A 23,874-nucleotide genomic window follows, 5' to 3' on the forward strand; every position below is an offset into this window, starting at 1 on the left:
CTCATGTTTGAATGTGCTGATTAAAAAACTAAATGTTGTGTTGCGCACTGAGGGGGCTCCCTGGTGTGACCTTGGAGCTCTAGGCAGTCACCCACTTCACCTGAGTCAAGGGCTGGCCTTGTTTTGTACTGTACATTGTGTTCATCTATTCTGTTCTATAGATTTTGCATGAGTTGCATTTCTTATTTGCCACAGCTATTCAGTTTTTGCCATTGATGAACATTTTGGGCGTTGCTAAATGGCTTATGGGCCAAAGGAATTTTAAGAATGGCTGTGCTCGAACCTGTGTTTTAGTGAATTTTGGCAGTCAAAGATCTTCACTTCAGGGGGCAGTGTAAAAGCTGTCTTTTTATTCTTCCGGCAAATTGGTGAAAGCAGAGCAGTGAACAAGACAGCGAGAGCTGTAGCAGGAGCTTAAAGGAGATTAAACTCATTGCAAAATTTTACAAACAAACAGCTGGTGGATCTGGAATCATCCAGTGTTACCCAGTCATGACCAACTAATGTAAAATATGGGCTGGTATGAGGAAAACAGGTTTCTGAGAAGAGATTTATATTTCCGTGCAAGCAGCAAGCGTCGTCTAAAATTCATGGTTAGAGGTTTTTTTTTAGTTTGCAAAAATACAAACTTTCTCTGCCATGCTATTACTAAATGTTTTGATTCAAATGAATACTTACTGCTGAATTGGAGAGTTTCAGGTGTTTGTAGGAGGATTGTGCTATGAGTGAAGTAGTTGAGAGTGGTCATTTTTTTTTAAATGAACATCTGCTAGAAAGAATTACATTTATAATGGCAGTGTATGCTGATGCATTTATTCAGGCTTTACACAATCTTCAGAATTTAAAAACAAGACTTTATAGTATACAAGCACTGGGATGCTATACATTTTAGAAAGATACGGATACCATTTTAACTATCTGAGTTACTGTGTACTGATGGAAGGAAATGGAGATTATAAGAATCAAATGAAACATTTTTACACTATATTTTGCCCTTAAACAATTAAAATCAGGGATGTAATTCTACAATTACATCTATGTTTAAATTCACATCCAATATATTAATGATGTTCAGTTTGAGTATACTCATTCATTAAGAATTACTAGGAAGACTGGAGTGCAGCTTCTTCATTTGTTATTAAAATCTGTCTCCTTCAGCTTCTGTAGAGATGATAAGAATGGATGATACTCAGTACAACATTCTGCATCCCTCTCTTTACTCACTGCAGTGTGTCTAACTGCAACATGCTGCATGCCTCTCTTTACTCACTGCTGCGTCTAACTGCAACATGCTGCATGCCTCTCTTTACTCACTGCTGCGTCTAACTGCAACATTCTGCATGCCTCTCTTTACTCACTTCAGTGTCTAACTGCAACATGCTGCATGTCTCTTTACTCACTACTGTGTCTAACTGCAACATGCTGCATGTCTCTTTACTCACTGCAGTGTCTAACTGCAACATGCTGCATGCCTCTCTTTACTCACTGCTGTGTCTAACTGCAACATGCTGCATGCCTCTCTTTACTCACTGCAGTGTCTAACTGCAACATTCTGCATGCCTCTCTTTACTCACTGCAGTGTCTAACTGCAACATTCTGCATGCCTCTCTTTACTCACTGCAGTGTCTAACTGCAACATGCTGCATGCCTCTCTTTACTCACTGCTGTGTCTAACTGCAACATGCTGCATGCCTCTCTTTACTCACTGCAGTGTCTAACTGCAACATGCTGCATGCCTCTCTTTACTCACTGCAGTGTCTAACTGCAACATGCTGCATGCCTCTCTTTACTCACTGCAGTGTCTAACTGCAACATTCTGCATGCCTCTCTTTACTCACTACTGCGTCTGACTGCAACATGCTGCATGCCTCTCTTTACTCACTGCAGTGTCTAACTGCAACATGCTGCATGTCTCTTTACTCACTGCAGTGTCTAACTGCAACATGCTGCATGCCTCTCTTTACTCACTGCTGCGTCTAACTGCAACATTCTGCATGCCCCTCTTAACTCACTGCTGTGTTTAACATATGCCGCAATATGCCTCACATCACATTTTTCCCTACTGCATGTTTCACCGCAACATTCTGCATGGCTCAGTTTTCTTACTTTTGCATGTCTCACTGCAATATCTTGAGTAGAGCGCTTTACTCAGATCTGCAAGGTTCAATTTACTAGTTGGTATCCATTCGTCTTTTGAATGTGAATGTCCAGTCACTTTACACTTAAAGTGATTAGTCTGCTCATTTTACACATCATATAATTTTATTTTTTGTGTGTTTGTAGTAGCCTTTCCACCTTTATTTGTAAACATGTGAAAAGCATCATAGTAAGTTCAATTTCTCAATGAATGCTATAGTACAATGCAAATATAAACATGAGCTAAATGTGTAATTTATACACAGATTATTCTTGAATATATCCAGAATCTTGATGTTTCAGCTTTTTTGATATTTCTTTTCTAAGTGTGCACAGTTTTCAAACTGTAGTGGTTTACATACATATTTATAGGTTTCTGAGTTGTAAATAGGGTATACGGTGTTTATCATTTATCATTTGTGTCTCCTCTGGAAATGGACTAATGGTTTTCTAACACACACATGGGCCAAATCATTTATCCCCATGAATCAGTAGAATATAATTCTTACTGTGTGCTGTAAGGCAGACCTTAAAGTTTCAATTACTCAAATCTGAAAGGTTAGCCTCTCGAGACCTAGCCGTGGAATAATGGAAGACCTCAAAATGTAGAATCCTTCCCCTAAGCTGAAAAAAGGCAGAGAGTTCAGTCCATTGAATCCTGATGTTTTGTTATTTTTTATATAAAGAAAATATCACAATGCAGAAAACATAGGTCAAAGACCTTCCTTTGAAGACAGTATACAGTATAAGCATGTTTATATTTAGAATCATATTTAATCTTTCAAAAAGACTGCAGGTGTTTTTGTTTTTATTACATTCTGCTAATGATGTTTACTACTATAATTATTGACCTTTTCTAGTTTAATTCCATTTACTCAATTTTTTGTGAAGAAGGTAGTTGGAAAGCATCACTTTGCTTATCTGTATTGTTTGTAGAACTTTTAATGCCTCTTGGTTTGATGGAAACTAATTTATAGTGACAATGAACTGTGGATTATGTGTGTGGGTCCTTCATCAAATCTTCAGAGCTTTCTCCTTTCAGTGCAGTATCTTAAAACACGTTCCACTGTCACAAAATTAGAAATGGTGTGAACTGATTTGATTTTTAAAAGAAACTTTACAAGAATGATGGTGCCAGGACAGTCTTTATTACTATATACAGACAGGGTGACATGATTCTAGCAGGAAGTCAACTGGACAGATGGAATATTCTCTATTGGCTGCAAAACATGCCTTCTAGTTTTGGACAACACATACAGTAAGAGTGCATAATTTCTTGCACATTTATACAACAACAAGGCCATCTGTTTCTGAGGAAGAATAACTAGATCAGGTAGATTAGGAAATAAATCCTTTTAGAAACCACATAGGAAATTCTAAAAGACAGAAAACAAAAACAAGACTGGGTAAACACCTGGCAGATGGCATTTAATGTAGACAAATGAGTTGTGTTATTTGCAAGTAGCAGAAACATACACTATATAATAAAGAACACTGCTCCAAGAAGCTCCTTCTGAACATGACTTATTTATTTATGTTGAGACATCATTTTCATCTTCTAAAATCTATACTGTATAATTAAAGAAGAAGTGACAAAACACAAATGAATGTCATGATTTATAGTTGAAAGAGTAGAACTGACATTAAGGAATGTTATTTTAACATTATACAATGCAAAAGCAAGATTTCAGTACCAACTGGAAAATTGTTCACAGTTTTGGTTATCAAATTGCAAAAAACATACTGTATACAGCAGCTTTGGAATAAGTCCAAAGAGGAAGAAACTAGTTTTTTGTTGGAAAATATTTTGTTGGAAAATAAAATATACAGTAGATGAAAAGCACAGATACTAAGCCAGTAATTACACCGTATAACCACAGTACAATGCATATAGTTGTAATGTTGTAATTGTATTCTAAAACAACTAAAATTCTTACACTGGTTCTAAAATAACTGTATAGGTTCTAAGTAGGTTGTAAATTATTGCATGACTGGGACAAATACTCCTATGTGATCTGAGGTATGTCATTGAAAGCACTGTAGATCTATACCCATTGGACTAAAGTGATTGAAAAATTACCTAGATGCGGAGATGTCTCATCTAAAGTACAGATATTGATTTACATCAACATCAGCAATTTATAACTGATATTTATATGCATCTGACATACTTTGTGTATAACTTAAGGGTAAAAATGTCTTTTTTACAATCTTGTTTATCTCCTGTGGCATTAGGCGACTGAGTGATTACAGTGATTAATTAAACATTTCTGTGTATACGTAAATATAGACACCCTCCCCCCTTCCCCATTGCAAAGATTTACGTTTGTTTTTAAGTTGTTTCTGTTTCATTGTATGCTTTGTCGATGTCTTCACTTTTAAAAGACTATATTTTCTGTATTAGTTTTGCAACAAACAGTTTTGTACTGTGGCAAACCATAGGTAGTGCATTGCTCAAGACTTGCCAGAGGAATTAAGTTGTGCTTCTGGAGCTCTTTATAACCAGCAGAAGAGGTGCAGGGTGCAGGTCTCGCTCACAGAGACGCATCGATACCTGCAGAGAGGCCAAAGGGATGCCTGGAAGCCAGAGCTGGGCTCGTACTGCCACAGCGGGGAAGCTGGCACTGTAAGGCGAGACCTTAAAACTTCAGTACGTGGTGCGCTGATCAGGTTTCTTTTTTTTTTTTTTTGCAGCACTGGCTGACGGAGCTGGAGATCTTTGCTATGATTTTCGCAGCTGCCGTCCACGACTACGAACACACAGGAACCACGAATAACTTTCACATCCAAACCAGGTAATGACTCGTGACAAGTCCGTCTCTTGTTTCATTTTGTTGGCGAGCATTTCCCTATAAGTTAAATTCATAAGGAATATGGAAAATCCCGTGACGCCCTGAACACAAAAGTGCTTTTCATATGAACATCTTACGACTATAGCTGAAAATATAATTATTTTAAGAAATACACACTGTAAATTCTTAGCATTTTAATATGTAAGATTCAAATAAGACTAGGCAATCCTGAGAACCATTAATTAAAAATAAAAAATGAAACGGAACATTAAGTTGCACAGTTCGAACAGAATGATTCTGTTTCATCTGCTGTCAGCAGATATCTTAAATATACTGTATTTCATGAAGAAGCTTGGTCTCCAGCTTACATTGCAGGTAATTTGTTTCAGAAAACATTATTTCAATTGAAATGCAGTCTGCTATAAATCAAGTCAAGTAGAGGCAAAGTTGCTGGAAGACTAAGTAATCCTAACCCAAAAAGCCATATGTAAATGTTTCATAGGATCAGTGTTTATTATTAGAAAAGCCAGCTACTATTAGAATCTGAAAAATGTCACTGATTAGGTCTGTAAAGCAGTGGTGTTCAACTCATACAGTATGCTTGAGGGCTAATTTTCAGTCACTTCTATCGTTCTCATTTCATCAAACAGGGACACGGTTGTATTTGCTCTTCTTAGCAATTAATTAATTTATAAAGTGAGGTAAAAAATAGAATATTTTTTCACCCAACAAGAAATTTGAAAACAATACACTGCCATGCGTGATATCAGATTGGCAAGTTATTTTTGCTCAGACAAGAGAAATATAATTTGCATTACTAATGCACCCTTGCTGTATCTATTTGTAGGTCAGACACGGCTATTCTGTATAATGACAGATCTGTGCTTGAAAGCCATCATGTTAGTGCAGCTTATCGCCTCCTACAGGACGATGATGAAATGAACATCTTGTACAACTTGTCAAAGGATGACTGGAGGTAAGCAAGCAACAGTTGGCAGTAGAGGCTTCTGGGAATTCATTTGCATGGCTTTCAAACTGTTTTCCAGAGCTTGTACACAGGTATTGCCTTTGGTAGTTTGTGAGATATAACATACTGTACGGTCTATGTGTTCAGAAATTCTAGAAGAATAAAAGCAATTGCAGCTGTAAGACAAATTACAGAGAAGACGGCTCTTTTCTTTAAAGGTATTTTGTGACATTCTAGAAGTCCAGTTACATTTTTGGTTTTATCTTGGATATCTTTTATATCACTTAGGAAACCATAAAAATATTAATCAATCAATCAAATGACATAAAGGAAACATAAATTAAGCTGCACTTTGTTAATCCTCTGTGAACTTGCAAGACTAAGTGATTGTAGTGATTAATTCAACATTTCTATGTTGGTCTCCATTCCAACAACCTCATGGTGAGACTTAGCTGATTGAATGCAGAGAGAACAATTTCAGGTCTCTGTGGTATTTCCAGGTATTCCAGATTCCCGTGGTTTAACAGCCAATGTACCAATATTTTAAGTTTTCTTCTTTTTCCGCACTGTTATTCTATTAAGTTGTGTAGCACGTTAAAGCATTTTAACCGGGATGCGTCTTCATAAAATGCAATTAAACCGGTCTCGCTAAGATCTGCAAAACCGATGTTCCCGTAAATCTGAGTAAAATCTACTGTAAGAAACTTAAAAAGTGGATATTATGCTTTTATTGTTTTTTTTTTCAAACAACAGGGAACTGCGAGCTCTTGTAGTAGAGATGGTCCTAGCTACAGACATGTCCTGTCATTTTCAACAAATAAAGGCAATGAAAAACTCCTTACAGCAACCAGAAGGGTGAGTCACTGAGCACAGCTTTTACTCATTTGGAATATTTTAGTAACCTTGCCTAACCTTTGGTCACCTCATGAACAGTATTGCAATTGCATTGTTTCCTCTTATTTTTTTTAATAAATAACCCATAACAGCCAGTAATATCAACAAGCAAAGACTTTTAAACTTGATTGCACATTGCACATGGCTGTGTGTCATTTATACTGTATATGATACCCTCTGCTTGTTAACAATTTTTTAATACAGTATATTGCACTGAGCCACAAGTTATGCATTTGCATAATTAAGTGACTATGATTATGACTCCATAATTTTAGGGTACATTACAGTGCAGTATTCCCTATTGTTCTGTTCAATTCATACTATAAGTGTTTGTCAAAATGTCTAGCTGTGTAAAATTAACTTTATTGAAGAGGGAAAAATATTATGCACTAAAATTCTGAGTTTCAAACCCATTCATATTTTTATAGAATTAAACTAATCATTGCTGATACTCATTCATAGCCCCTTACTGCTCGTATGCATGCCATAAAAAAGAAAGTGGGTAATTTCTGCATGAAAGAAGAGGGCTGATAGCAGAATCATTATATGGTTTCGAAATGTATTTGCAAAACATGTCCTCTATTCTGTAAACTACAGTGTGATCCCCCTCATGGTCAGAGTGTAAGAACATGAGTAACAAACACCAGTGATGCTCGTATTGGTTTTCCCAATTGTTTCTGACTGATATTCAGTTTGGAGTCAATTGTGACACAGATCAAATAAACTGTATGTACAGTATGTATGTTTTTGTAATAATAATCTTGATTAAATATATTTGCATATAGATCAGGGCTGCACTATGGCAAAAAGGTTAGCACTGCTACTTCCAAGCTCCAGCAACGAACCATTAAACCTGTTAATTCAGCCAAGGCAGAGCCTTCTAAACTAAAACCAACTCCCAGATCATGCTGGTACAGGCACAGTATCCAGGTTTATGACTTAATGCATCTCATAGACACAGCAAAGCTGGCACATTTGTTAAAGTATGGGAGGGCACATACTGCTCATTAAAAACCATCCACAGTAGGTGCTGATTTCCAGTGCTCTTTTTGTTTGTGCACAAATGATCATTTGCAAATTTGCATATACCCTCTCATATTACACAATAACCAAGCCTGTGGGCAACTTGTTTTGCTAGGAGCACAGCATAAAGAGTTCAGCAAGATACCTTGCTGGTATTTATTTATCCATCTTGTTGCAGTGCAGCATGTTTATGAAAGACAAGACGTTCTCAAATTGGGTTTGAGAAATGTGACCTTCCAGACACCTTAATTGCCAGACGACGAAATCCTCCTGTGCAGCAACTGCTGAAGCAGAGAATTTAAAATATGTGGAGCATGTAAAATAAATGAGAAGGAGATGGAAAATAAATTGTTTTGACTAGAACAAGTGGAACGTCCCTTGATTCCAATTCCATACTTTTTGCCACATACCCAAGCTTTCTGTTTGCTTGAATGAGAAAGACGCAGAAACCTAGCCAGCTGTCAGAGAGCTACAGTCACTCACCCTGCGCTCTTGGGCTCAATTCAATGCTATTAGGATTTTTTACTCATTTGTCTGTTTGGAAACAAGTAATTACCCTGCATTCATTTTGAATATCAATGACATAGAGTTGTCTAACAATCAAATCACAAATCATAATGAGAATGATAATAAGCTCTAAACAATTCAAAGTGGTAGGCAGGCAAAACAACATTTTATTTGAAAATATATGACAAAACACTGTATGGCTGCAGCCTAAATATCATAAATGCAATTTAAAGCTATTATTTTGATTAGCTTGTAAGGGTTCTGGTGAAAAAACTGTATATCAGTCTACAATGGTCAAGAATGACCTTAGCAATCACAGTACTATTAAATCATGCAGGTTCGATCTGGTGAAGTTATTTTCAGACACATGATACATGAATCAAACGTTGACAAGTAACAGCGTTAATTCTAAAATAACACTGTTATTTTGTTATTAGCCCAATAACACTGCTGACCCCTGCTGTTACGCATACTCCTCCAATGGTACGAATAGAACAAAGATCTGTCCCCTTATAAAGCAATGCTTTTCACTATTGTGCAAGCTATTAATAAGAAGACTGTAGTGTGAGGTCATCTGAAGACGTAAACACATCAGGTTGCATACAGTAGAACCAAACTTTAATACCATTAGTTATTTACATGGGCAGCCAAGCCCAAAGAAACAGAGATCCAAAGTGAATATTTGAACTATCCACAGCTCAGAGGAGTTCTGGTGTGAATAGTTCTCCACTCCCCGCTTTAGGCTCTAGTCTCCCGTGGAGGGCTGGGATAGGACCTTAAGATTATTAGAATCGGCACCAGGGTGTCTCCATTCCAATGGCTGGTGTGGAACCGTCAACTACTACAGTTATTAATTTACATAATGATCTTTAAGTAAAAGGATCGGACAAAGAGGCACATACCATCGTAGTGCAGAAGACAAAGCAATGAGAATAAAAAGAACAGACAGCAGTAAAAATAGAAATCACGTAAGAGGATAGAACCTTACAGGACGTGGGAATGTTAACAAGTCCCAGTGTCAGGCATAAAAGATTTAATCATGCAACCGAAAACACCCTCAGAGCAGCAAATTGAAATGACTCGTCCCTGGTCGGTAATCAGTAGTTGCTCCTGGGAGGTGCAGCGTGATTGAGGTACTGGGGCTACATTTTATAATCATAGGATGGCACAGAGAGCCGCAATAAATTATGAAGATGGACGACTATTGTCTTATTTACAGAGAGTGCCAATCAATAAAATAGAAAAGATCGCAAAGCTGAGTGTGACGGGGGCGCCAGTGATAAATCTTACAGTAGAGTGGTATAAGACATTACAGACATAATGGTATAGGAGCAGATTTAGAGCTCATTCTGTAAAGAATATCACCATTCTTTAAAATACTGTAGCATATGCCTGGAGGCCTACCTGTGCATCTGATTTTTTTAACACGAGTTTTGCTGTGTTGAAAGAATCCAGATCTAGATATTAATTTGATTTATTTGACATAATACACTCCTCCCAGAGCACAAATGGTTTCAAACTTTTGTAGTCCAAAATGCATAAAAGTTAAATTCCCATTCAAATACATGTAGAAGTCTCAGATTTGCTGTCCTCATAACCGGATATAAAAAAGAACTTTTCTGATGTATTTAAATAGCTAATAGCAACTTAGAACTTTAAATTGCCAACTACTGTTTACTGTATTTTACAACAAGTAGAATTTACCAACAAATCTTTTTATGTAAGGAGGCATATTATGTGGAGGAATACAATTTGTATGATCTCTATAGTACACAATAAATATGTCACAAACTAATCAATTTCTTACTAAACATTTTTTTTTATTATAGTAGTAAGTAAATCTTGTGCTGCCAAAAGAATAAAGAATAAAACTTGTAACTGCAAAAGTAAAATAGTGCATGCAGTTATCTGGTGATATCAGTACCTTGTATTCATTATGCGCATAATCATGCTACTTAGGCCTGAGAAATTTCTTTTAAGATAGGTATGATGACAACAGCAGAGATGAGTGAAAAATAAAAATTGAAGAAGAAAGCTGTGTGCTGAAAAGGTCAAAGCTTTTAACTTTCAACAAATGTGGCATTTTTACTTGCTCACTGTGTGGTCAGTATTGATGTGTTTATGATAATTGGTTAATGCCCGACCAATATTGTTATGTATTCAACTGTGCAGAAAAATATCTGGCCCTCATGTGTTGTGTGATAAATCCACTTTTACCATTTAGGAAATTAAGCCCAGTCTGTGGCCTAATTGAACATGCTGTTTAAGACTTTGTACATACTGTAAGCAATGCAAGAGTCCTAACATTTGTTGGTAAACTAGTGGAGTCATGGCAAAACTAGCAGAATCACTTTTATTTCTTGTTAAAACTTGAACATTCTGAACACATTGTAACTTTTTAACAATCCTGCTAAAATGCAAGAGAACGATACACGTAATTAATAAAAAATAATCAGAAGTAAAGAATGCTTGTACCACACCCTCAAAAGCAAACCATTAATGATAATGATAGAGCATAAAAGAGTGGTAAAATAATGTTTAATATCTTTTTTGGTATACAAAGCTTTTAAAAAAAAAATATGATATAAACCTATCATAAAAGGAATGAAAAAGCAACGTTGTCCAGGAATCTTCAGATATTCAGAATCGACATGTCTTAAAAAGATGGCAATTAAAATGTATTACATTATAAATATTTTCACTTTTGAAGAATTGTGCTGCAGGTTTTAAATTCAGACAACTTTAAAGCAATGAAATTGGATTGCAGCATCAATTTCAAATGCACTGCAAAAAATATATAATCCTGTAATCTGGAATATCCATCATTCCAATTTTAAGAACTTGTATGTATAAAGACATATTTTTCAGGAAATTGTTTTTTTTTATTATTTCAGTTAGCTAAGATCAGTTAAGTCTTACTAGTCTGTATTTATTTAATCACAATATTAGCTAGGGAATTGCTGATTGTGGCTGAAATATTCCTTTTAATGTTTTCTCAATTCACTAACCCATATGTTTCTTGACTCTGCAGGATTGACAAGCCAAAAGCCTTATCTCTGTTACTGCACACAGCTGATATCAGTCACCCAGCCAAAAACTGGGACTTGCATCATCGCTGGACCATGTCACTGCTTGAGGAGTTCTTTAGACAGGTATAAGATCATTTTTGTTCGAGTTCCAGATGCTTTTGTGTTTGCAATAGATTCATTTCCCTGAATAGTTCCCTTACATTTTACTGTAACTCAGGTGTCTTCAGAAAATCCCATTGAGTTGTTTTTGTAAATCTGTACTGTATGTGCAAACTAAAACTTATTGATTGTAAATCTTGATGGGCATGTTAGCACGGCAGTTAGCTGCTGCCTAGTCTCTCTTGGGTCCCACGTTGAATTCTACAATGCTGCACATTCTGTGTGCAGTTTTGAAGTTGAATTGCGTGCATACGCACCAGGAGACAGCCTATCATACTGTTCAGGGTGTACGTCGAGATTGCACGCTGCATTTCCAGAATAGGCTTCAGGATGCCTTGACTCCAAAAAGAAATAAGAGCCGTTCTGATAACGGAAATGAATATACTGTACACTATAACGACAGTGAATAATGGATTCACCTGGATAGTGACATCTGTGAGGTCACCAATGTCATCAACAGAAAACTACAGAAACCATTTAACCTTCACCAATTAGATCCAAGATCATAGGAAGAGCAGCAGAACATCTGTCAGCAGTCTATCCAGTTGTTGACCGGGTCTTTGTTTCAACTTGTTAGTTAACTTTGGAATAATAATAATAATAATAATAAGAAGAAGAAGAAGAAGAAGAAGAAGAAGAAGAAGAAGAAGAAGAAGAATTCCTTATACTTATATAGCACTTTTCTGGACATTCCATTCAGAGCACTTAAAAGGTAATGGGGATCCCCTCCAGGACCACCAATGTGCAGCCCCACCTGGATGATGCAATGGCAGCCAGAGTGCACCAGTACGCTCCCCTTATACCAGCTATCAGTGGGGAGGAGAATGGAGTAATGAAGCCAGTTCATAGATGGGGATTATTAGGAGGCCATGATTGGTAAAAGCCGAGGGAAAATTTGGCCAGGATGCTGGGATAACACCCCTACTCTTTTCGTGAAACGCCCTAGGGTTTTTAATGACCACACAGAGTCAGGACCTCAGTTTTACGTGTTATCCAAAGGATGGCGCCTTTTTACAATATTGTGTCCCCATCACAGACAGTATTTATTATTAGTACCCACACAGACCACAGGGTGAGCACCTCCTGCTAGCCCCACTAACACCTCTTCCAGCAGCAAACTTAGCTTTTCCCAGCAGGTCTCCCATCCAAGTACTGACCAGGCTCACACCTGCTAAGCTTTGTTTGCAATTTGTCAGTTTGTCATCTTACCATTCAGAATTTTTCGGATATTCCATCTGTGTTTCTTTTGTACTTTTTTCCACATTTATGTTTGAATTACTTGATTAAATAAGTAAGACGTCAGTGTTGCCTTTCTTTTGTGCATCAGTTAATGTACAAAAAGTGGAAACATTGTGTGTAACAATGATTTTTTTTTTGTGACAGCGTATTTCAAAATTGTACTTCTTTTCTATACTTGTTATGTGACCAGTACAAGTGTCAAAAACGTTTTGTATCTTGAGAAAAAAGTATTTTTTAGCATGAGAGTAGTATTGAAGGACAGAACAGTTACATTATGGAAATCTAAATCAAGCAAGTAAGATTAGTGAGTATTGAGCAAGAAGATTATCGCATCTGATTTCAATAGAATAGAAGCCAGGGGGAAATTATTGCTTCTGATTTCAGTCCTGCACCAAATATTTCCATATCAAAGAAAGAATAATGCCACATTTTCAAGTGGATGCTATGATGTGGAAAGTGACAGATCAAACACCTTTGCAGACAAAAGAACAATATCAAAAATTGCTTAAAACCGAAGCTAAATCATAACATTTTTTAAATTATGTATAATTGACACGTCAATCAATTGTTAAGATCCAAAAGTAATCGTTAAGTTGGAAGAATTGTAAAATTCAGTATCTCTGACTTGAGAACTGTTTGTTGATGCAAACATTGTAAATATCTTATTTAGACAACTCAGGGCTAGTCAATCTCAGCCTAATCTGTGAACACCACTAGTTACAGATCATTACTGTGTCCAGTTTCGGACCATATTTTGTCTCAAAAAATATTTTATTCTAGAGACTAATTGAGCATTAAAGAAGATTTAATGGCGTCATATTGTACGGTCAGATAATAAATGTATTTGCAGCATATGGGACTGTAATTCAATAGGTCCATCCAGTCCAATTTGAGTTGCATCTGGCCTGTCTTGCTGGCCATCTGCCCATTAAATCAATTTTGTCTCTGCTGTTTTGTGCTCTCCTGTTACTCGCTGGCACTGAGACTCACATCCCCATTTCCCATCACGCCTGTGACAGAACAGTGCGTAAGCCTGGGAAGATGGCACAGCTCTGGCCAAGGTTGACCCCAGGCTCTCGGGAGACATTGGGGCCTTGATCACTTTGCCAAATCTAGTTCTTGGAGGAACAGCAGAGGGTGTAAGAACTACACTGCCATAGGACAGTGATTCTCTTACAGTATGTTAGCCAACTAGGATAGCCCTGGGTTCAATGGACACACTTACAGTATAGTTTATTTAGGGTGTTCCACAGACTGCATGAGGGTATAGCAAACACAGATGCTTTGTCTTAATGTAGCCCAATGTCTCAAGTAATTGAGGGCAGAAGAGAACCTTTGAATTAAAAAAAGCCACAAACAAACTATATTGTTTGCTTTAAATTGCTGGTGAGCACACATAAAACATAATCATTGATTTTACACAAACTCAGGCTCTTTATGACTTATACTCTAGGATAAGGAAGAGACTGTTCAAAGAGTTCAATTTTAGAACATCAGTTCTAGACGATTATTCTTAATTTGGGGTCTATTTTGTTACTTTTTTAAATTCAGTCTGTACGTGTACAGTTTTTTACAAGTTTAGCAGCAACTATTTTGAATAGTCTATCATTCAAGATGTTACCGTGTGTCACAAAAAGGAAAAATATGCTGTGAACTCAGCTTGGGGTCTGGGAGTTGAAATTGTGTGATATTGACTTAAACACAACTTGTGTAAAACCTCTTAAAATATTTTTATTTTCTCGAAATGTTTATTAACTGCTTTTATACTGCATATTTTCCTATATATGATTGATGTTAAAAAGGTCATTTTGTGTTCTGATGTTTTTAGAGGCATTTTTCCGCTGCTTTTCAAAACAATTACTGTATGTGTGATCCATATTTTATTTAATGACAAATGACTGCAACTAAAAACTTAGTAAAGACAGTAGTCCTACTGTACTGTACTATACTGTAGTGGCACTTTAACAATGCCACAGAATGACTTTTAATTACAGAACACAACATCAATCAGCAATTACAGTACATTTACACTCCAACCTGATTCAAAATAAATAAACCTGATGCACAATAAATTTCATAGCTCTTAGGCCAATTAAAACAATTTGCATAAAATGTCAAGGTAAAACAATTCTTTCCTTGTGATGTAAGAGTTTAGAGGGATAGTTTTTAATCTAAAATTATTAGACTCAAATTGTTACTGCTGTCTATCATACATTGAAGGATGATTTAATTTTTAATTTCTATGTGCTCTACTACAGTGTTATTATCTGCAAAGCCATAACAAAAAAGCAAGCACTAAATAAAACAAAAGAAACAAACCAACTCCGAACAAGAGAAAAGCTGAGGATGGTGCCAAGCAAAAACTCTGGACTGGCTCAAAGTCTTTGTACATGGTGCTGGCAGCTGAGGAGAGCTGCTTTGGTGCGGTGTAAAGAAAAAAGACAAAGCATAGTGGAACTGTGGCACACAGCTGAGAATGCGGAATGGAACGCTGATGCACAGAAATGAGATGGATCAGTCTCAAGACTGATTTGGAAGTCTTCAGGCAGGAAATAGCTTATGGAGCTGCAGATCGATGATACTGAGAGTGCACCGCTCCATCTTTGTATTTCGGAAAGCAGCTCAATGACAGAGCACTGTACCAGTGGCAGAACAGTGTTTAAATAAGGAGGTTTAATGGATTGAGCACCTGTTAATTGGTCATAGAGGGTGGAGGAATCTGGCCCGAGTGAGTCTGAATTGCTCAATGTGGCTTCTGATGGAAACCGAGGGATCCTAGCTCCCCTAGCACCTGCATGTGACAAATTGAATTAGACAATGCTTTCTATCGTTAATTTTGAGAAAAGTTTCTTTTTCCAAGTTTAACAATTTACTTTACCTGTGGCTCTGGTCTAATTTGTCTGTTTTTATAGTCTTTTTTCACCCTTCTTTTTTCTTACATTTTCCAATCATACACTCTTGCAGTACATAGTACCGCTGTGAAGACATATATTGATTAATTGTCCTGTACTGCTGATTTCTAATTGCCTGGATATGGTAAAGAAAATACATATGTTTTTTTAATAAAAGATGAGGCTCTCCCTTGTAGTAGAGACTAAAACAATGCCACTTAATAAAAAGCATACATCTAGTGTGCAAGACATGTACTGATATCAACAGAAAAATGGATTAAAATTTCCACTCATTTAATGAACCCAGTAATGTACTTTAGACCACATTCAGGCTGCAGTCTGTAAAGTAAGCAATCAAATTTATTTTATTTGAAACCTCTTTGGTTTGATTACTTTTCTTATATATTATTGCTCACAAAAGACAAAGTATTTGTATATTTGTTACATAGTCTTGGATAATGATTGAAATGACATAGTCTGTTCAAAAGGTTTTTCTCAATAGAAATGTTCTGCTTGTAGGGGGACAAAGAAGCAGAGCTTGGACTGCCATTTTCTCCTCTTTGTGATCGCAAGTCAACTATGGTTGCACAGTCTCAGATTGGTAAGTTGTATCGCTTGGTTAATTGTAAGAATGAATACTAGAAAAGACAAAAAATATTTAAAATCCTGAGCAATATTATTTGTAAAGCATTTAACCTCAATTTCAAAGTGGTACAATTATTTGTGTCAGAATAAGATTTGTTGATCACTTATACTGGATACACTGTTGGGAGCATTTGAAGGTATTAAGCAACTTTTATCTGATTGATGGTTCCTAGATGTTTGAATTTTTATACCTTTAAGGTGTTATTTATTGGCTCTACATTAAATTAATGGCACCTCACCCCTTTTTGCAATATAATGATATAACATTTTATTCCTGAATGTTGTGATATTTTAATAGCATTTCAAAAAATACTCAGAAAAACTCATCTCTGACTCACATTTGGGTATTTTCACTATGGTTCTAAATCACAAGGCACAAAATGGAAAGCTAGCTTATCAACTTCAAATATGTAGAAGGAAAGTATGGAAAGTACTTAGATGCCAAAATCCAAAATCTACGGTATTTTAACTGTGTTTTGAGAAACATCTATGAGAAGACCAACTTATACTCGTCAGACAACTGACTCTTAGAGCCACTTGAAATGCCAGCTTTTCTGCCTGACACCTTTTTTTCTTTTCATTGTGAAGATACTGTATATTGACATTTCACAGACTGTACAGTTAAGCATACAATGTGATATCGATTTTGTCATCCACTGACATCCTTGATGAACTGTACCTAAAACTGATTTACCATGAAAACCCAGACATACATACATACAAGGATCTGAGTGACCTTCAATTTGTATTTGTCAATAGAAATGCGATTTCTAAATGCATGAAGTTCATATTATTCATACACCCAACTATCAGTATTCTATGAACTCCACTTTTGCTTTGATAACCTCAAGGCTGCATGTACATACAGAACCTCTGCAGCTCCTGACTCAATAATAAAGCCTTTGAGACTGTCCAAAAACTCAATTTGTGTTTCTCCCAGCCTCGTCGTGTGGTTTCATTTGAAGTGGGAGTCAATTGGTTGGTATTTGGCAAATTGTCTCCTGATTCCTGAAGTCAGCCTCTGTAGTCTTGAAGACATTGTATTCTATTAATGCCAGAATCTTTTTCCAGGGTATTCTATTACAGTAGTCTCCTAAACCATTCTTTTAGACCACACATTTACTTAAACCTTGTTATGTCTTCTTCCTTGTGGGCAGAAACCATTATGTTAGCTTTGAACTTCTTAATGATGGACAACACAATCAAAAGTCAGTGAACTGAGATGTCTTATGGGTTTTGAAAAGCCATCACTAGAGTTACTAAGGTCAATCTTTTTCTTACACCTTTGGACACTGTTCTTCATGCTGACATGGTACTAAATGTTTTTCTTCTGTGTTCAGTTTCTATTACTACCCAATGGGAATCAAGGTGGCCTACAGAAACTCTTGTAAACCGTGAACCTACAAGTTGCTCAAAAACACTAAAGGATTATATTTACAATATACATTGTTGCATCTTCCAGGTGGGACAAAACACTAGTGGTGATGGAGGGGTGCTTTCAGTGGAATGTCCAGAAAAGTGTATTATTATTCTATAAATATATTAGTTACCTCAAGGCATTCAAGTCAGAAAGTGCTAAGTGGTAATAGTATGCCTAACTATTTTTTTTAAATAACGTTATGTATTATAATATACATACAGTACTCTGTATGATAAAATTCTTTTTACCATTTACCACGATGCTGAAAGCAGTATCATCAACTCTATAAAAATGAATATAAATTCTATTTAATAAAGTGTTGTGTGCTACCATTCCTTTCAAATGCAAATGTTATTGCTAAAATTTCAAAATTTGTTTTTAATCCTAATTGTAAAGTGGTAACAGGTGGTGCATAGAATTGCATTGCACAAATTAGGGACTGTGAAGCACAGTGTGACAGCTATGTCATTTCTCTGTATGAATCACTGGAATACAAACAACCCTGCATCCTGTCATCTCAGATACTGTAGCAACTAAAGACGTACTGCACAGGATCAGCAGGTCTCTTGGATGTAGGGGAGCTAAGCCATTTAAAGTTTTGTGTGTCAAATACTTTTTAAATTTTGTAAGTCAAAATCTTTTCTACATTTTTTAAAATAAAACTGATTTTTTTTTCTCTCAGCTTAATACAAAAAGCAAATTTAGTTTATTATTAAGTTGACATCTCTGGGTTCACCTGTGCGTCGTGTTTGTATTTTCTCGAAATTCCAGCGTGGTCTGTCTCCAGGACGAACTACAGTGCATCCTATAAAGAATATTCATTTAGCTATAGCTATCAATTAAGCGAAACGATTTATGTGACTGGTGGTCTTCAAGGGTGCTCATGTCCTATAACGTTAAGATTGAGCACATGTATACATGTTTTTATTGGTTAGTAGAAGCCTTTAATATTGGACATGATGTACTGTATTTTGACCTTTCCAGGTCCTTCTCAGATCATCATGGAAATGAATTCAAAACTATTAAAAGCTTTCTTTAAATGCAGAATCTCATTCTGTACATTGAATTGACAGTAATTTTCTAAACATGCCAGCTATGATTAATAATTCTTAGCTTGCGTGTAGGACTTACTCCCTTTGTTTGAGCTGACTCATGAAACATTACATAAACAAAGCAAATTTGTGGTATTACTTAATCGGGGGCATAGATTTGAGATGAACTCAACCACTATTCTAATGCAGTCCTTGCAATGAAGGCACACGTCAACAAGTATTCTTTTAAATTGTGATGAAATGAAAATACCAATATTTGAGAAACAAACTGTTTTAACAGAGCTTTAGCTGCCTGAGTACTTGTTTTTTTATCTTAGCTAAACATCAGTTTCCTGGAAATACAGTATACTGTAGTATATGCTCGGTTGGTGGCTGTGAAAATGTTTTGATTAAGTCCCCCTCTCCATCTTTTCTGTAATGTTTTAAGCCTCCCAAAGGAAAGTTGAAACAGTGAAGTTTGCATTTTACTACTTTCTCTGATATAGTAGATACTAATATTAGTTATCCCCTCACAGAGTAGACCTGCCACACACATTCCAAAAGCCACATTATCCCACAATTAGAAAATAATAACTGTCAAACAGAAGTTCAAACCAAGCCATTTTCCCTATTTTTTAAAATGGTGATCTATTGTCATTAGAGTCATGATGACCGAGTTGGTCAAGAGCAGTGAAGGACTAGCAACATCCCAAATGGGTTTTCATGAAGAAAAGTCAATACTAAAGTCAATGTTCTGAAAATACACAGAGAAAGTGCTCTTTTGCGTGTGATCTGTAAACACTGAGCAAATTGTAAACACGCTGCTTTCTTTTGCATATACAAACTTTAGAGAGAAAAAAAAGCATTCACATTAACATCAGATCGATATTGCGCAGTGTAAGCTAATTAAGAACCTAAGCACTTCCATGAGCCTGCTGAGGTCAAGAATGCCTTTTAATTTTATTAAACAGGTTGGATAAACCTTTTTTTTTAAACCTCTAGCTTTATACACAACAATCAGTCTATACTCCTGCACTTTCCTTATTGTTAGCTTTCAAGCAGGAATCCAGGGATATTTGCATTAAATCTCATAAACAATGATGGGAAATAAAAAAAGACTTTGCAGAATTTTTAAAAGTTCCAATGTCTTGTAATACTATCAGAAGGCTTTCTAAGAAAAAGGGAGGTAAACAAATTGGCTGTTTGTGCAACATGAAATTTCGCCTGTGGGGGGAAAAATTCAAACCCAAGCACAGTCAATGGCCATAGTTAAGATGACAGCAGATGTTATCCAATGACAACAAGATGTGCTTTCAAGATCTGTAGTTTATAACAATATAAGATATGTTATTCACCCCGGCCCTTCAGCACCAATAATAAACCCGGTACTGCTGAATACAACTTTTTCTGAATGTCTCATTTCTTCACCATCAGGGTTCATCGATTTCATTGTGGAGCCCACCTTCACTGTGCTCACTGACATGACCGAGAAGATCGTTACTCCTCTCATTGATGAAGCTTCTCGCTCTGGTCTGACTGGGTTCCGGCGGTCCAGGTGAGGAAAAAACGTTTTCCCATCTCTGCTTCCTCAGGTGAGATTATTGACTGGCTGCCTGACATCGTTTATCTAAGATGTCAAAGGCGAAGACGAAACATGAGCTCTACCAAATCACCTTTTCGTAACTACAGGTGAATGGATTGGTTGCTCAAAATCTAACGTTTTACCCGAGTACAAATTTCTTTGTACAGGTATGTCCCATATATCTCTTGGAAACATCTGGTAATTTTATAATCTTTACCATAAGATTTATCACCCAGCCCCTATCACACTTATCTTTGTGACTTTTGGACCACCTTCCCAGTGTCTTGACTGAGGTGCCCCTCCATCAATGGCTCTGCCAAAGCAATCACAAGAGCCCTGAGAAATGACCGAAGGATTACTGCACGGGCAGGGACAGAGTCCCATATTCTTGCCTATCTGAGCCATGAGTTAAGGTCCACTTTGCTTCCAAACGTTCTTAATGGATCCCACTCATTGTTTTCTATAAAAAAAAAGTATTACATTTTGGAAAAAAACAAAACAAAACAAAAACAAACATAAAACTGGGGGCTCAGAAGAAAGATAACCCAGATAGGAAATAATCACAGCAGACTCTGTCCCAGTTTAATCCAGCTGTGATTCCTTCTGTAGCGGGGCTTTCTTCAATTAAATGTAACTTAGTGCAATTTAAGAGTATCCATCTAGTCTCCATCCAGCCTCCTAAAATCCATTTATTTGGCTGCAGCAACACAAATGATCAAACATCGTAGCTGAACACCGATAGAAACCTGGGAATTGTCATTTTGCAGGAGTGGTGAAAGCTTCTTTGGTACTGTCACCCCAAATTCAGTATAAATCCAAAAGCACATTGGTCACACACACCCAAAAAATGCTGTGTCATAGGAGAATCCGATAACGTACTGTTGCAGGTACATCCCACGCTATGATTGGGGTGGTAGGGAGTGATTCCAACCTGTTACCACGGTAGTGTAAATTCCCAATTCAGGGTTTACAATTCAGTATTTGCTCTGCTATGCTACATTTTTAGAAGAAAAGGTATATGAACTCATTCATTTTTTACACTTGTCCAGTACAAGGTACATTTGGATAAATTTAAAATTAACATCATTCTCCAACAGTAATAAAAAGACTTTAAAACATCACTGAATAACAATAATTCCTCACACTTATATGCAGGTCAATGACAATGAGATACTTTTAAGTCCGCCATCATTTTTATTGTTATTGTCTAATAAGAACAAAATTGAGAGAGTGAAAAAAATAAAATAAAGAAGTCCTCCAAAGTTGGGTGGGAGGAGGTGGGTTAAAAAAAAGGTCCACCATCATTTCACATCCACAGTATTTTTCCCCATAAACAGTTTAATTGTCCTTTCTTGCCTTACCACTCATAATATGTAGGGAAGAATATGTAATTAGAACAACAGCCCCCCATGTGTACTTAGTCTGTGAGTGGTCTCTGAGCATCTCTGCAACACCTCTGTCTCCTTCTCAATGACATTCTCAATTGACATTTTTTCCCTTCAATTCATTCCAGGCAGTGATTAAACATTTTCCTTTTCCTGCAATGGAAAATTGAAAATAATGGGTACTATAGACATTGTCATTTTAAGTTGCTGCATAAATGGGATCACGACTATTTCCCGTTATAATTTATTTTTCGAGCAGCTGGCATATCTTAATAAAGCACACATTTAATGCTTGGCAATAAGGAGCATGTATTTATCCTCTAAGAAGTGCTCATGCTTCTTATTTTAGGCAGGTAATTAATCAGTCTTTGGCAGTTCCCTGCAGCAGCATTGAACAAATATTGTGTTCTTGTTATCATTAGCGTGTTCGTTTTTTTTTTTTAATGAAGCTCGAGCACACTGATGAGAGAAAATTAGCCATACAACTCTTGTGGATTCTCTCTCAAAATCATTGTGTGCCCAGTCAGAGATGAAATCTTCCATCAGTGGGTTTTCTTTCATCTCTTCTGGCAGCTTTGCCTGTAAAACACTTTCTCTGTTGGGGGTAGACCTGAATCAAGTGACGCAAGCAAAAACATTTAAATACTCTTCCCACATACAAAAAGGGATTCCAGACATCTCTTCAAAGAGCATTTGCAGAGGCTGTATTTTCACTAACGTTTTTTTTTCTTCAGGGTTTTTGCATGCATCCGGCATTCTTAATTTGTCCCAGATTTTTAAGACACTTTTTGTTTGTGCTTCTGCCCCAACATGAATGTCTCGTTGCTGCTGAGCATTAAATGTTGGCAAAATTAATATTTCAATATTATTTGTCTAAATAACTTATAACCCAAAAACGCAAGCGACGTAGTGCTCATGAACTACGTTCACATCTTCATACTTTGTTAGCCCTGATGTTGTCCACTAGCCCTTTATCAGATGTTCACCCTCAGCTGTGATGAACAAGGTGGATAGAGTATAACTCCCTCTGGCTTTAAGGAACTATGAGAGTTCTGTCAGTTCTTTTTTAAAGGGGTCTCACTCTGTTTCCTATCTTCTGTATCTCTGAACAGTTTGAACAGTATTACCCCTTCAGAAGTGAAAAGGTCCAGTGTTAAGAGCACAGGGTCTGAAGGAAGTGCCTCACTAAACTGTTCCCTACTCACTGTGGACTTCAAAAATTTCAAAGCCACCTGGAATGAGGCAGTCCAGCAGAACAGAGAGAAGTGGAAGATGCAAGCTAACAAAGGTTTGGAACAACTAATAGACTGTTTAACTGGCTTCAGATTCAATACATTGGTATCAAATTTGGATTTAATATATATTAAAATATAGTATATTTGGATTTTTTTATTTTATAAAAACGTCATTGGAAATGACTTGAAAAATTGCCCACACAACCTGGGAGTTGACAATTGGGTATAACTCGGTTTATACACGGGGAATTCCTGTCTCACTCGGGAGAGAGGACTTGCAAGAGACTTCCTATGGTTTGGGACAAACAAAAACTCGTAGTGACTTCAGTGAAGTAGACCACACAGACAAACTACAAGGACAAATATACTGTATATATACACATTTTAATCGTCCCACGTCCGCACAAGATTGATCACTCACAAAGGAGGAACGGATATATTCAAACCTGACATAACATACAGGTTTATGCAAAACATGTCAATAATGTGATTGTTATGTTTTGTCTTACCTGTAATATCCTGACTACAGTAGGTACATGTGCGAATCCTTTACGCTATCGTTCGTAATACCCCCCTCTTGCTTCAGGTATAAACCCCACCATGTGCGTCTGTGATTGGCTAGACGTGAGCAAGTAGGAGGAGCAAGGTGTTTATAACGTGTCCGGGGCCGAATTAGTTAGTGGGGAAGTAGAAAATAAGGTGGAGGGTTAAGGTTAATTTAAAGTGTGTGGTGAATAGTTGGAGGAACAGGTGTACAAGAAACTCAGATCTCTGGAGTTCCTTGCAGCACAACATAACCGCAGAGAGTTTAGAATAAAAATCTACAAGCAGGTTTAGTTGGAAGTACTGTATACGTACAGTGGCTGTAGAAAACAGTCAGAACACCCGTTTATTAATAAATAACCAAATGCGAAACTATTAATTATGAAAGCCATTCTA

The 23,874-nt window shown here is 36.7% G+C and overlaps 1 protein-coding gene across 7 annotated transcripts in view; it reads left to right on the forward strand.

The window, feature by feature from the left end:
• LOC148657560 (dual specificity calcium/calmodulin-dependent 3',5'-cyclic nucleotide phosphodiesterase 1C-like) overlaps positions 1-23,874 on the forward strand; it is a 201,183-nt gene that overhangs the window by 159,119 nt on the left and 18,190 nt on the right. For all 7 annotated transcript variants that reach the window (XM_088644009.1, XM_088644010.1, XM_088644011.1 and 4 more), the window contains 7 exons: positions 4,831-4,931; positions 5,776-5,904; positions 6,649-6,750; positions 11,351-11,471; positions 16,157-16,238; positions 20,168-20,288; positions 22,813-22,988. In XM_088644009.1, the coding sequence (XP_088500135.1) occupies positions 4,831-4,931; positions 5,776-5,904; positions 6,649-6,750; positions 11,351-11,471; positions 16,157-16,238; positions 20,168-20,288; positions 22,813-22,988 (832 nt within the window). The remainder of the gene's footprint in view (positions 1-4,830; positions 4,932-5,775; positions 5,905-6,648; positions 6,751-11,350; positions 11,472-16,156; positions 16,239-20,167; positions 20,289-22,812; positions 22,989-23,874) is intronic.

This window comes from Lepisosteus platostomus, chromosome 8 (genome assembly GCF_059453375.1).
Source record: "Lepisosteus platostomus isolate fLepPlt1 chromosome 8, fLepPlt1.hap1, whole genome shotgun sequence".
In the NCBI taxonomy this organism is placed as follows: domain Eukaryota; kingdom Metazoa; phylum Chordata; class Actinopteri; order Semionotiformes; family Lepisosteidae; genus Lepisosteus; species Lepisosteus platostomus.